Genomic DNA, 14,763 nt, shown 5'->3' on the forward strand with positions numbered 1-14,763 from the left:
GAGACCCATAGACTAACACAGGACTAACACAGAGACCCATAGACTAACTAACACAGGAGACCCATAGACTAACACAGAGACCCATAGACTACACACTGAAGGAAAGAACCCATAGACTAACACAGAGACCCATAGACTAACTAACACGGAGAACCCCATAGACACACACAGAGACCCATAGACTAACTAACACAGAGACCCATAGACCACACACTGAGACCCATAGACTAACACAGAGACCCATAGACACACACAGAAACCCATATACTAACATAGAGACCCATAGACTAAGACTAACACAGAGACCCATAGACACACACAGAAACCATAGACTAACTAACACAGAGACCCATAGACACACACAGAGACCCATAAACTAACACAGAGACCCATAGACTAACACAGAGACCCATAGGACACACACAGAGACCCATAGACTAACATAGAGACCCATAGACTAACTAACACAGAGACCCATAGACTAACACAGAGACCCATAGACTAACACAGAGACCCATAGACTAACACAGAGACCCATAGACTTAACATAGAAACCCATAGACTAACACAGCGACCCATAGACTAACATAGAGACCCATAAACTAACACAGAGACCCATAGACTAACACAGAGACCCATAGACTAACACAGAGACCCCATAGACTAACACAGAGACCCCATAGACTAACACAGAGACCCATAGACTAACATAGAGACCCATAAACTAACACAGAGACCCATAGACTAACACAGAGACCCATAGACTAACACAGAGACCCATAGACTTACATAGAAACCCATAGACTAACACAGCGACCCATAGACTAACATAGAGACCCATAAACTAACACAGAGACCCATAGACTAACACAGAGACCCATAGACTAACACAGAGACCCATAGACTAACACAGAGACCCATAGACTAACACAGAGACCCATAGACTAACATAGAGACCCATAAACTAACACAGAGACCCATAGACTAACACAGAGACCCATAGACTAACACAGAGACCCATAGACTTACATAGAAACCCATAGACTAACACAGAGACCCATAGACTAACACAGAGACCCATAGACTAACACAGAGACCCATAGACTTACATAGAGACCCATAGACTAACACAGAGACCCATAGACTAACTAACACAGAGACCCATAGACTAACACAGAGACCCATAGACTTACATAGAGACCCATAGACTAACACAGAGACCCATAGACCTAACTAACACAGAGACCCATAGACTAACACAGAGACCCATAGACTAACACAGAGACCCATAGACTAACACAGAGACCCATAGACTAACACAGAGACCCATAGACTAACTAACACAGAGACCCATAGACTAACACAGAGACCCATAGACTAACTAACACAGAGACCCATAGACTAACACAGAGACCCATAGACGAACTAACACAGAGACCCATAGACTAACACAGAGACCCATAGACTAACTAACACAGAGACCCATAGACTAACACAGAGACCCATAGACGCTTATCCGACCTCGGCGATCGGGAAGACGCGGACACTCTGTCCGCGTTCCGTCTCCCCCGCATTGCCACAAGTCGCGCCGTTGATGGGTGTCCGCTCAGCAAACCCTTGGCAACGGGGGTTCGCCTCGCTCGGGCGCTGTGGCAGTGGTGATCGTGATCGTTATTGTTGCGATTAACAACGCGAAGGCCGCGCACGAGATACACGTACAACACAGGGGCAAAGATCCCCCTTATAGCCTTCGAGAGAATGTCGGGGCAAGTGCTGTTCGCGAGAACTTGCGCCAGGCCGAAACGGCGCACGAGGGGGGGGGGGTGTGTGGCCAGCACCACGCCCAGCTGTCTTTGTCTCCCCCCCCCCAGTGCTGATGTTTTTACACATCGCTCCAGGTATTCAATTGTGGCTGAGTCAACCTAGGGAGTCCCAGGACCGGTTCAGATATTCGTGACCGATGTTAGGCTGTGAGCGGGAGTCGAAATTGGGTCATCATCATCGTCATCATCACCCACTGGATACACACTTACCGTCAGCAACCAATGTTACTGCATTCATCACCATCATCATCATTATTTCTCATCATAACCATCATCACTTCCTCATCGTTATCATCATAATCCTGTCAGATACTTAATCATCATCATCGTTATCATCATAATCATACCGGACACTCATCATCATCGTTATCATCATAATCATACCGGACCGCATCACAATCATGATCGGCCAAAGTCAACCGTCTACTGCCCCTCCCCCCGCCCACTGCCCCCCCGCATGGAACATCTCAAACATTCAGTGCCGCTGGGAGAGACGTCAAAGTGGTTCCGTGCGTTCCGGACGAAGCGCATCAGGGTCGGGGAGGGGGGGCCCGCCCCAGACCCCGTCTCGTGGCTCCTCCCCTCGCCAAGGCGTCGGCCTCCAACCGCCTTGCGTCACCGCGGCTCATCCCGGCTCGGGCAAGATTGTCCCAAGTGACAGAGGTCGTAACCGGGTACCCGATACCCGTACCCTACCCGATACCCGGCTACCCTGGTGCGGGCGGGGTACGGGTAGCCGTTTCCGACCCTGGTGCGGCTGGGTACGGGTACGGGTAGGCCGTGAGTCACTGGTGAGTAACCGTTTGTCACTCATTTCGGGTAGGGTACGGGTACGGGTAGGGAGCGGGTCGCAAATGGGTACCCGTACCCGCCGGGTACGGGTACCCATTTGCGACCCTGTGTGCGGCCGGGTACGGGTACGGGTAAGGAATCAAACCCGTTTGCGACCTCTGCCGAAGGGACCAGAAAATCTCCCCCTCCCCTCCCTCCCGCCATTCGTTATGCAAATCCCTTTTGTGCGATCCACTGCTGGATGAAAGTCCTTCCCCCTCCGCCGGGGTTTCGGCGTTCCCGGAGAGAGAGAAGGGGGGGGGGACATGGGTGTTGACCATACTTCACCACGCTGGTCAGTGCCGCTCATTATTAAATGTTGCCCGTGCTTGTGGAGATCACAAGCAGCGAGATGAATGCGGAGAGACAAAGCACGCACGATTGGCACCGTTGGATACGCGCGGCTGCGAAAGAAAGTTCAACACGCGCGCGTTGCAACGTCAAACTGACGATTCATTATTCTGTGCGCTGTGTTGTAGGGCTCTGCTTAGAACTCGGAGCGATGTCTCACGGGAGAGAGAGAGAGAGTCTTTGCCGATGAACGTCTGGCCGTTCGACATCATTTTCTGCAAGCAGAGCACGGCTCTGCAAGTTTTGAACACGAACTAATTGTTCTTCTTGGTTCTTTCGGTAAAGTCACGTAGAATGGAAATAATAAAATAATAAAAAATAAAACATTATAAAATAATTCCACGACGTTTCGTTTCCATTCTACGTGACTTTAACGAAAGAACCAAGAAAATGAATCCCTGCAGTCACGAAAGCTTTAAATCGAAACTAATTAATTGTTTGCTGAAATTTTGCGTGCTCAGAAGTAAATGAATACGTATTTTTGAAAGAAAAAAAAAAGCCGTGAGGCTGAAAGGATGTGTAAAAAAATAAATAAACCAAATTAAATTGTTTTACGTGGAAGGGGGAACGGATCTTTGAAGGATGGGATAACAAACGCTGTGGCTAGCGCGGTGCGCTAAGCGATGCACCACCGCTCCATTTCCACCACACAACAAAGGTACAGATGCCCCCCCCCCCCCGTATAACCTCAACAGACTGTTGGGGCAAGTGCTGTTAGCGAGTAACACATACGGAGGTGGGTGGCCAACGCCACGCCCGGCCGCCTTTGTCTCCCCGCGCGGCGATGGTTTACACACCGCACCGGTTACTCAAGTATCTGAGGATACCTATCGGGAGGCCCAGGACCGGTTCAGATAAATCGTCAGCGGTGTTGGTGACCTTGAGCGGAAATCGAACTCGGGTCCATAGCGCAGCGTAGCGCTAACCACTGCGCTACCGCTCCCCCTCAACTCACACACGAAAAAAGACAAAGATCCCCCGTGTAGCCTTAACATACTGTTGGGGCAAGTGCTGTTAGCGCGCACCTATGAAGGCCACCACGGCATACGAGGGGGTGGGTGGCTAGCACCACGCCCGGCCGCCTTTGTATCCCCAGTGGTGATCTTAACACACCACACCAGGTACTCATTTGAGGCTGAGTCGACCTAGGGGAGGCCCAAAACCGGTTCAAATAATCGTCACCCGTGTTGGCCGTGAGCGAGAATCGGACTCGGGTCGCCGGGTTCAAAGCGCAGTGCGCTAACCGCTACACCACCGCTCCCCCTGAACTCACACAGGCACACCTCACCCACTCACAAAGGCAAAGACCCCCCTATAGTCTTAGCAGACTGTTGGGGCAAGTGCCGTTAGCGAGCACCCATGAATAAAGGTCACTGGTGTTGTTGACCGTGAGCGGGAATTGGAAACGGTGTGGCCCGGGATACGTAGCGCGGTGCGCTAACCGTTGCGCCACCGCTCCCGCCACCGCTCCCGCCACAACACACGCGCGCGCACGCACGCACGCGCATCATCATCATCAGCGCCGCCTTCGCCGCCTCCGCTACCTCCACCGTGCATCATCAATGTTTTAGCGGCGAGACGACGATTCCGCGGTTGACATTGCGAGTCTAAAAATACCGCGTGTGAGAGCGAGAGGTGGTGGGTGGGGGCGGGGGCTGGACAAGGGGAATGGGGGGGGAGAAGCGAGGGGGGGGGGGCGTGGGAGGGCCGTGTGGGGGGGGGCTGGACAAGGGGAATGGGGGGGGGGGGAGCGAGGGGGGGCGTGGGAGGGCCGTGTGGGGGGGGGGGGGCTGGACAAGGGGAATGGGGGGGGAGCGAGGGGGGGCGTGGGAGGGCCGTGTGGGGGGGGGGCTGGACAAGGGGAATGGGGGGGGGGAGCGAGGGGGGGGCGTGGGAGGGCCGTGTGGGGGGGGGCTGGACAAGGGGAATGGGGGGGGGGGAGCGAGGGGGGGCGTGGGAGGGCCGTGTGGGGGGGGGGGGCTGGACAAGGGGAATGGGGGGGGGGAGCGAGGGGGGGCGTGGGAGGGCCGTGTGGGGGGGGGGCTGGACAAGGGGAATGGGGGGGGGAGCGAGGGGGGGGCGTGGGAGGGCCGTGTGGGGGGGGGGGCTGGACAAGGGGAATGGGGGGGGGAGAGATGTGCGAGGGGGGGGCGTGAGAGGGCCGTGTGGGGGGGGGGGGTGGTGGACAAGGGGAATGGGGGGGGGGAGCGAGGGGGGGGGGCGTGAGAGGGCCGTGTGGGGGGGGGTGGCTGGACAAGGGAAATGGGGGGGGGAGCGAGGGGGAGGGGGCGTGGGAGGGCCGTGTGGGGGGGGGGGCTGGACAAGGGGAATGGGGGGGGAGAGATGTGCGAGGGGGGGGCGTGAGAGGGCCGTGTGGGGGGGGGGGGTGGTGGACAAGGGGAATGGGGGGGGGGAGCGAGGGGGGGGGGCGTGAGAGGGCCGTGTGGGGGGGGGGTGGCTGGACAAGGGAAATGGGGGGGGGAGCGAGGGGGAGGGGGCGTGGGAGGGCCGTGTGGGGGGGGGGTGGCTGGACAAGGGGAATGGGGGGGGGGGGAGCGAGGGGGGGGGGGCGTGTTTGGGCCGTGGGGGGGGCACTGCGTTGTCACGGCCCACAGGGAGCCTACAGCGCGAACCCCCACGACTCCGACCCGATTTACTTGCGGGGGGGGGCAGGGTGGTGAGGGGGGGGCCAGGGTGGATTACAGTGCGTGGCTATGGGGGGTGAGGGGGGGTGGCAGTGACATCAGTGACTCAGCTCAACTGGAACGGACCCTGGGACTCGGCTCAAGTTGACTCCGCTCAAATGAGTATCTGGCTCCGGTGTGTAAACATCATCATTTGGGAGACAAAGGTGGCCGGGAGCGGGGTCGTGCCACCACCCAGCCCCCCCCCCCCCTCGTGTGCCGTGACGGTTCTTAGCAGGCGCCCTGCCAACGGCACTTGCCCCGAACCGTCTGTTGAAGTCCATGCCGGCTGGAATCTTCGTTTGTTATTCGTATTTAATGCGTTCCCGGCAGCCTCGGATCGATATTAACGAGTTGGCTGAACGTCGGCGGCCAGTGACACCTCGGGGCCTCATCCGGCAATTCCTCTAGATCCACTCAGCCTTAAATGAGTCGCCTAGAACAGCGCGTAAACTTCAGGATAGGCTCATTTTTTTGCACCACGTTAGCCTCAACGTTTATATAATCGCACCAGAATAAGAATTTCCAGAAATTTTAAAAAACACACATCGATTCGTAATGCCTCCATCGTTGAGTCTTAAGAATTGTTAACAATCGACAATTCCACGTATTATTACACCACCACCACCACCACCACTCGTTCGCAACTTAACGGCTTAAGTTATCGTAACTACCCCCGTAAGTTAAGCTCCTCCAATCTAATGTTGCTGAACACACATCGGTCAAGTTGCGTGAATGTCGAGATTATTGTGTTAACAGACCAAAGCAGTGTGTTAATAATACACACGTAGCCTGATTTCATTAAGTCAGACAAAAGCCCTCCCCACCAGCCCCCCCCCCCCCTCCTGGAGGTTGATAAGTGCATAAATCTATTTACGACTTAATAACATTTGCCCCGACTTACCGAGGAGAACAACACTGAGTCTCAAGACTCTCTATTTCCACGGGAGGGGTCCTGCTACATTGGGATGGTTGGCCGGTTAAATTGTTCATCAGAGTTCGGCTCCTTGTCGGGGAAAAACCCGGAGGAACCCCATCGCACCGCATACGGAAATCTGTATTTGTACCGGAGGAATCCGATGAGCTATGAAGCTCTTTTACACAGATGCCCAGTAAAGGGGGAGACGGCTTTCAAAGAGCCGATCACGCGAACCGACTTGCTGTACTGTCAACAAGGCTAATCCCCGGTCACCTCGCCATGCACCCAGCGGGCGGGGTTCAGAGGTTCGCCAATCTGCACGTGATCCACCAATCCCAAGTCTTGCCTCGCAACAGCGCAAAAGAGCCCGGACCACCACCACCCCAACCACCACCACCACTCACCAGCACCACAGCCGCCACCATCACCAGCAGCAACAACACCACAGACACTCTTACCACCACCACAACCACCACCACCACCACTCACCAGCACCACATTCGCCACCATCACCAGCAGCAACAACACCACAACCACTCTTACTACCACCACAACCACCACCACTCACCGGCACCACAGTCGCCACCATCACCAGCAGCAACAACACCACAAACACTCTTACCACCACCACCCCAACCACCACCACCACCACTCACCGGCACCACAGTCGCCACCATCACCATAACAAGCAGCAACAACACCACAAACACTCTTACTACCACCACCACCACTCCCCAGCATCACATTCGCCACCATCACCAGCAGCAACAACACCACAACCACTATTACCACCACCACAACCACCACCACTCACCGGCACCACAGTCGCCACCATCACCAGCAGCAACAACACCACAACCACTATTACCACCACCACCCCAACCACTATTACCACCACCACCACCACCACTCACCAGCACCACAGTCGCCACCATCACCAACAGCAACAACATCGGCACAACCACTATTACCACCACAATCACTACCACCATGACTACCAACATCACAATCAACCACCAGTCCTCACCACCGCTATCACAATCCCCACCACCACCAACCACCACTATCCCCATCACTACCAGCACCACCACTGGCATCTTCTGGACCACCACCATCACTACAGCAATCAACAACAGCATCATTACAATCATCTACACCACCAGCAGTAGAACTAGCAATAACAGAACTACAACCACCACAATCACCAGCAGCACAACCAACCACCACCATCATCACAAGCACCACCACCAGCAGTCACCACTACAATCCCAACCTCCACAAGCACCTCCACTACAATCACCACCACGACCATAATCACCAACTACAAAATCACCACCACCACCACCACAACAATCACCACCTCAACAACAATTACCACTTCCACAATCACCACCTCCACAATTACCACCACCTCCACAATCACCACCACAACAATCACCACCAGCACCACCACTAAAATCACCACAATCTCCATAATCACCACCACCACAACAATTACCACCTCAACAACAATTACCACTTCCACAATCACCACCTCCACAATCACCACCTCCACAATCACCACCAGCACCACCACCACAATCACCACAATCTCCACAATCACCACCACCACAACAATTACCACCTCAACAACAATCACCACCTCCACAATCACCACCTCCACAATCACCCTCACCTCCACAATCACCACCAGCACCACCACCACAATCACCACAATCTCCACACTCACCACCACCACAACAATCACAAACCTCAACAACAATTACCACTTCCACAATCACCACCTCCACAATCACCACCAGCACCACCACCACAATCACCACAATCTCCACAATCGCCACCTCCACAACAATCACCACCACCACAACCACCTCCCCCACCACCACAACCTCCTCCTCCGCCACCAACCGCCACCACGCCGACTCTACCTGAAGTCACTGTATGGGTGGATGATCCAGAATCCGGCCAACTTGACCCTCTCCTGTTCCTTCTCCACCGCCTTCTGGCTGCCGAACATCCTCAGCGAGAACTTGTTCACGCCTGGCAGCATCATCGCGCTGAACTGCCGGTGCATGAAGCTGCTCTGACTGCCAGTCTGGTCCACGTCTTCCCCCGCCGCAGAGGTCGAACCGAGGTTCGCGCCCGGCCCTCCGTCCTCCGCTTTGAGCAGAGACATCGAACCACCGACGCTGGCACCGCTGCCCCCTCGACGAGACATCTTCCGCTGCTGTTGCTGCTGCTGCTCCGAAGATAAAGCGTCGTCCTTTCGGGAGCCGCCAACGCGCTGCTGTTGACGTCGTCTCGACGACCTTTTCATGGCCCCGTCCGCGAAGCGGATGGTGGTCGCGTTGTTGGAGTCGGATGATTCCTGCGGTGCCGAGTCCTCGAGGAATCGACAGCTGCCGAAGTTGGTCTCCACGGACGCGAGGCTCTCGCGACTCTGCGCGCAGTCGCCGTTGGGACTGCACTTGGCCACCAGAACTCTGGTCTCGTCCTCGTCCCGGCAAGACTCAACTCCCGGCGAGATCGTGTTCGCGATTGTTGTTGTTGTTGTGGCGGTGGTTGCCACACCACCACCACCGCCGGTGCTCGAGGGAGATGTGGACGAAGCAAGAGTCCGTAGTCGAATGAGTCTGCCACCACCACCGCCGCCACCACCGCCACCGCCACTCCCTCCGACGCTCGGGCAAAGACCTCCCTGTTGATCGGCCGCGTTGGATGACTGCTGCTGCTGCTGGTGCTCGTTCTGGCTGCCGTTCGTGTGTTCGTCGTCGCAGTCAATGAGACTGGCACGGGGGCACAGATGCTGGGGCAGGCTGTAGAGGCGTCTGCGCATTGCGTGTGGCAGCTTATCCATTGCGAGTCTGCGCGTGTGTCTGTGCGCGTGGTGAGTCTGTGTGTCTGTCCCGCCCGCGCCGTGTGAGTAATGTTAGCCTCCACCCGTCGCTCTCCTCCCCCCCTCTCTCTCTTGCTCTCTCTCTCTCTCCCACCTCTTTCTCTCTCCAGATATCTCACAAACTCCCGCTCTCTCTCGCTCTTCTCGTCACTGTGCGCGTTCCCTCCCTCGCCTCTCTTGTGTGTGTGTGTGTCCTTTTGTGTACGACTACTGTGTGGGCCCGTGCATTTGTATGTACGTCTGTGTGTGTTACAGGTGCGCGTCTTCTTACGTGTGTCTTTGTTCTTGCGTGTCTGTGGGTGTTCCTGTGTGTCTGTGTATGTGTTCCTGTGTGTCTGTGTGTGTTCTTGTGTGTGTTCCTGTGTGTCTGTGTGTGTGTTCCTGTGTGTCTGTGTGTGTGTTCCTGTGTGTCTGTGTGCTCGCATACAGCACTTGCCCTAGCCGTCTATGTAGGTCACACGGGGGATCTTTGGCTTTGCTCTCGTGTATGTTTGTGTGTGTGTGTTGTGGTTCGTGTGTGGTGTTGTTATCTTCGTGTTGTATGTATATACGCCTGCTCGGGCGTGTGTTTGTGTGTTGTGTTCTGTGTGCGCGTGTTCCTGTGTGTTCTTGCGCGTCTGCGCGTGGCCTGTGAGCGCGTGTCTGTGTGCGCGTGTCTGTGTGTGCGCGTGTCTGTGAGCGCGTGTCTGTGTGCGCGTGTCTGCGTGCGTTCTTGCGTTCTTCTATACAGTGTGAGCGCGCGCGTGTGTCTGTGTGTGTGCGATCGTCTTTATGTTGTTGAGTGCGCACGCTCGTGTGTTCGCGTGTCTGTTCACGCGCGCGTGCGTGTGTGTGTGTGCGCGCGCGTGTGTGCGCGTGCGTGTGTGCGCGCGTGTGTGTATGTTCGCGTGTCAGTGTTCGCGTGTGTGTGTGCGTGCGCGTGTGTGCGCGCGTGTGTGTGTGTGCGCGTGTGTGTGCGCGCGCGTGTGTGTGTGTGCGCGTGCGTGTGTGTTCGCGTGTGTGTTCACGCGCGCGTGTGATCACTTAAGTTCTTATCGGGTTTGTTCCAGCTTTGATGATGACGATGATGGCGGTGATGTAATTGATCTTGACTAATAGATGATGATAATGCACTTTTCAAATTGTAGTCCATGTACAGTGTTATGATGGTATTGATTGACTCTTGTACGATAATGCTAATGTGTGACTAAAAAACACATAATGAGGCTGATAATGTATTATAATGTTGTTGGGTGATGATGGTGGTGATGGTGATGATGGTGATTATTGATCGTGGCTACTGGATCATGAAGATGTAATTGTGATTCCTGCTTGATGATGCTGTAATCTTTGATGTAATGACTGGCGATCTATTTGAATGGTAGATGGTGGTGTAATTGATCAATTATGGTGATGTCAGGTAATTACAGTAAATCTACCGGCTTCCCTTTGACATTGTGATAATGGCAATTAGATAATGAAGCCAGTCGCTAAAGATAATATGGATTATGTGGGATATCGGTGAAGGTCAGATGACGATGTATCTGAATCATAACTAGAAATTATGATGATAAATCCTAATTATGATATCATGATCACGATATTTGGAAGTTAAAGCTTATGACCATGTAATTCGTTATCCATCTTAATCGTGGCTATAAGGTTCATAATCAATTTAGATTTAAATAGGAAAATGGTGTAGGTTTAGCACGTGCGGTGCGAAAGAAGTTGGACACACATTAAAAATAATTAATATACTAATCGTTGCTAATGATGATACTAACAGTGAGTATGCGCAAGGTGATGATGATGGCGATGGATATTAATCGTGAAGAGGTGTGATGTTCAACGTGAGGACAAAATATAGGTGGTGAATGAATGAATGCAAAGTATTATGGTTGATGATGATGATATTTAATTCTGATTATGTTGAAAATCGTGATGATGATACGAGCACTATGATGTCGTCAAAGTATAACAACGATAATGATGATGATAAGATATACATAACAAGATGCTAAAAATGATCCTAAAAATGATCATGTCCATATTACATGTTATAGTTGATGATGTTGTCTGCTCGATGCTAAATACAATTATGGACCCTAAAATTGATGACAGAGAGGATTATGATGCTAACAGCAATCACAGATGAAATGATGGATTTTAAAGATGACCATGCTTCAATGAATCTGAAGATGAGTGTGCCTGTTTAACACCCTGGCAATCAAATTAATGAATTAATTCATGAATTAATTCATTAATATCAACGCCGATGCATATAATAAGAACATCACCATCATCATCATCACCGCTACCAACATCATCTTTTCTCAGCCCCCTCAATCAGCCCCATCGTCATTACCTCCTCGGCGAAATCCTCTCTCGCCAAATCCATGCGCTGCTATGCACGTGGCATTTTTCTTTCCACTGCTAGCCTATCGCAGGCCGTCCTCCAGACTCGCAAGGACACTCGCTCCAGCGGTGTTGGGTGTCCGATCAACCGAAGACCCCGTACGAAGAGGTGTCCCCTAACGCACCGCTACAAAGATCTCCCCACTGCACACGCGCGCACACACACACACACGCACGGGGCAAGCAGTCCATGCATTATTCATGTATACATGTATACTGTATACATATATTAAGTAGATGCTGCTGCAAGTCACTTAAATGCAACATCCTTCACGTGTATGTGTGTGTGTGTCTCTCTCTCTTCCCCCGTGTTCTACTCAGTAGCAACAGCGGTGGCATGCACGCCACGCAGTGCGCACACGGAAGTCGACGGGGTAACAACGAAGGTAAAGTCGGCGCGTGACGTGTGGTGATGGGGCAAAGCACGGGGTACTCTCGATTTAAAGCTTTCGTGACTGCAGGGATTCATGTTCTTGGTTCTTTCGGTAAAGTCACGTATAAGGGAAATAATACAATAATAAAAATAAAACATAATAAAATAATTCTCACGACGTTTCGGCCACGATGCAATCAGCCGTCCTCAGGTGAAGAACAGGTCTGTCGGAAAGACAGCGTCTGACAGATCTGTTCTTCACCTGAGGACGGCTGCTTGCGTTGTGGCCGAAACGTCGTGAGAATTATTTTAATGTTTTATTTTTTTTACTTTATTATTTCCCTTCTACGTGACTTTACCGAAAGAACCAAGAACATGGGCTACTCCCAAACTCTTCCCAACACGTCAGGGTCATCGTGGAAGAGTAGGCCAAACAACCTTCGTCCAGAGGGGATCTCTTGACATCCTTCAAGTGGAGGCCCTTCCGCCACGCAGCAGTGGCATGAGCATGCTATTGCGCAGCTGCGCCTTTGTGTTTGTAAATATGAAGACGCCAGGGGTAAATCAGATCTCAGAAGCTAAGCAGTGCTACAGCCTGGCCAGGGCTTTGATAGGACCCCGCTACGCGCGCTGTCCGGCAGAGGGCAGTGGAGCGCGACGTCCTGCGTTGTACTGCACTTCTACGCTTCCCCAACCGTCAGTGACCCCGCGTGGTGAAGTATCGTCTAATAAGAATCTCCGCGACCCGAGTGGCTCTGGTCCCAGCGACGGATTGATGAGAGGGCACGCGGGCATTTGGCGACTCAGTGGGTGACACGCGTGCCTCGTGGCGACTAGGGTGCCATACTCTTAGTTCTTTCGGTAAAGTCACGTAGGTAAAAAATGAAATTAAAATGAAAATAAAAAATAAAAAATCACTGATTTTATTAAAATTAATACAAAATAAAAAAATGTAATCACTAATTTTTTTATTCTTAATTTTAATTTCATTTTTTATCCACGTGACCTTACCGAAAGAACTAAGAATATGAATCCTTGCAGTCACGAAAGCTTCAAATCTAGGACTAGGGTGCCACTCTGCGTGGAGTTTGTATGCCCCCCCCCCACCCCCTGTTCCGTGTGGGTTTCCTACGGATTCTGAGGTTTTCCCCCCATAGGTAATTCCAACACACACATACACGCACGCAATGTCTCTGGTATTGTTCCAAACATCCCACTATTGTAAAACAATTGGATGAAAATGTTTTGGCTTAAAAATGTCGTGACTGCAGGAATTCATATTCTTTGGTTCTTTCGGTAAAGTCACGGAGATGAAAAATACAATTAAAAAAAAAGAATAAACTCACGACGCTTCGATCGCAACACAAGCGGTCGTCGTCAAATATAATAATAAATAATAAAAACCAGCCTTTTCCGTTGGCTATCTAATCCACTGCTGGATGAGTGCGGGTCGGTGAAGTTTGGGAGCATAGGTGTGCAGTACAACTGTGGGCTTTGCTGGCCTGGCCAACGCTGATAATGTCGAAGTAGCATTCGATGTACAGACTCGTGTTTCTGTATTCTTACTTATTTTTAATTTTTATTTTTTTATTTAGTAATTTTATTTTATATCTACGTGACTTTCCCGAAAGAACCAAAGGTTATGAATTTGATGCAAATTATTCGATTGGAGCAGCAGCAGCAGTTGGCATCACCCCCTACTGCGAACACTCGGCATGACCCTCCTGTGAGTGAGCCTTGAGACTGGGTGAAGGCATCCCCAGAGTAAACAAACGTCAACAAGAACTCAGCTCAACACGTGGCAGGCTTTCGCGACCCAATATTAGTCATAATGAAGGTGTTTTTGGCTGTTTAGATCGCGTAAGTATAAATGTGTCGTAACCCTCCACCACCCGACACAGTCAATTAGTAAGGGATTTGTCGCGTAAACAAAATGCCAATTCGTTACTAGTATAGTGTATAGTGTAGTGTATAGTGTAGTGTATAGTGTAGTGTATAGTAGTGTATAGTGTAGTGTATAGTGTAGTGTATAGTGTAGTGTATAGTGTGGTGTATAGTGTAGTGTATAGTGTAGTGTAGTGTATAGTAGTGTATAGTGTAGTGTATAGTGTGGTGTATAGTATAGTATATAGTGTAGTGTATAGTAGTGTATAGTGTAGTGTATAGTGTGGTGTATAGTATAGTATATAGTGTAGTGGTGTGCAGTGTACAGTGTAGTGTATAGTGTAGTGTATCGTTTAGTGTGTAGTGTATAGTGTAGTGTATCGTTTAGTGTACAGCAGGGGCGGTTTCTTCATTAGGGCGATTGGGCGACGCACCACCAATGTCATTCAACCACAGAGTCACGCTAGCCGTCACTGTGCCTCTGGATATAGTCCAATCAGCGTCATGTCACGTTATGTGGAGTACCGCCTCTTTTTGGGCGATTTCACTCCGGCTGAGAATCGCCCCGAGTGGCCCCATAGACTTACATTCAAAGATGTTTTTTTTCG

The 14,763-nt window shown here is 51.8% G+C and overlaps 1 protein-coding gene and 1 long non-coding RNA gene across 2 annotated transcripts in view; one reads left to right on the forward strand and one right to left on the reverse strand.

Moving 5' to 3' along the window:
* The window catches only part of LOC144949338 (potassium/sodium hyperpolarization-activated cyclic nucleotide-gated channel 2-like), an 86,669-nt gene extending 75,460 nt beyond the window's left edge, over positions 1–11,209 (reverse strand). The window contains exon 1 of the mRNA XM_078879310.1: positions 8,537–11,209. Coding sequence (XP_078735436.1) covers positions 8,537–9,465 — 929 coding nt within the window. The 5' untranslated portion in view covers positions 9,466–11,209. The remainder of the gene's footprint in view (positions 1–8,536) is intronic.
* On the forward strand, positions 10,563–12,467 carry LOC144949344 (uncharacterized). Its single transcript, XR_013640270.1, has 3 exons — positions 10,563–10,581; positions 11,921–12,007; positions 12,223–12,467. It is a non-coding gene; the product is annotated as an uncharacterized LOC144949344 (long non-coding RNA).
* Positions 12,468–14,763: the final 2,296 nt, after the last annotated feature.

This window comes from Lampetra fluviatilis, chromosome 53, assembly GCF_964198595.1.
Source record: "Lampetra fluviatilis chromosome 53, kcLamFluv1.1, whole genome shotgun sequence".
NCBI lineage: Eukaryota > Metazoa > Chordata > Hyperoartia > Petromyzontiformes > Petromyzontidae > Lampetra > Lampetra fluviatilis.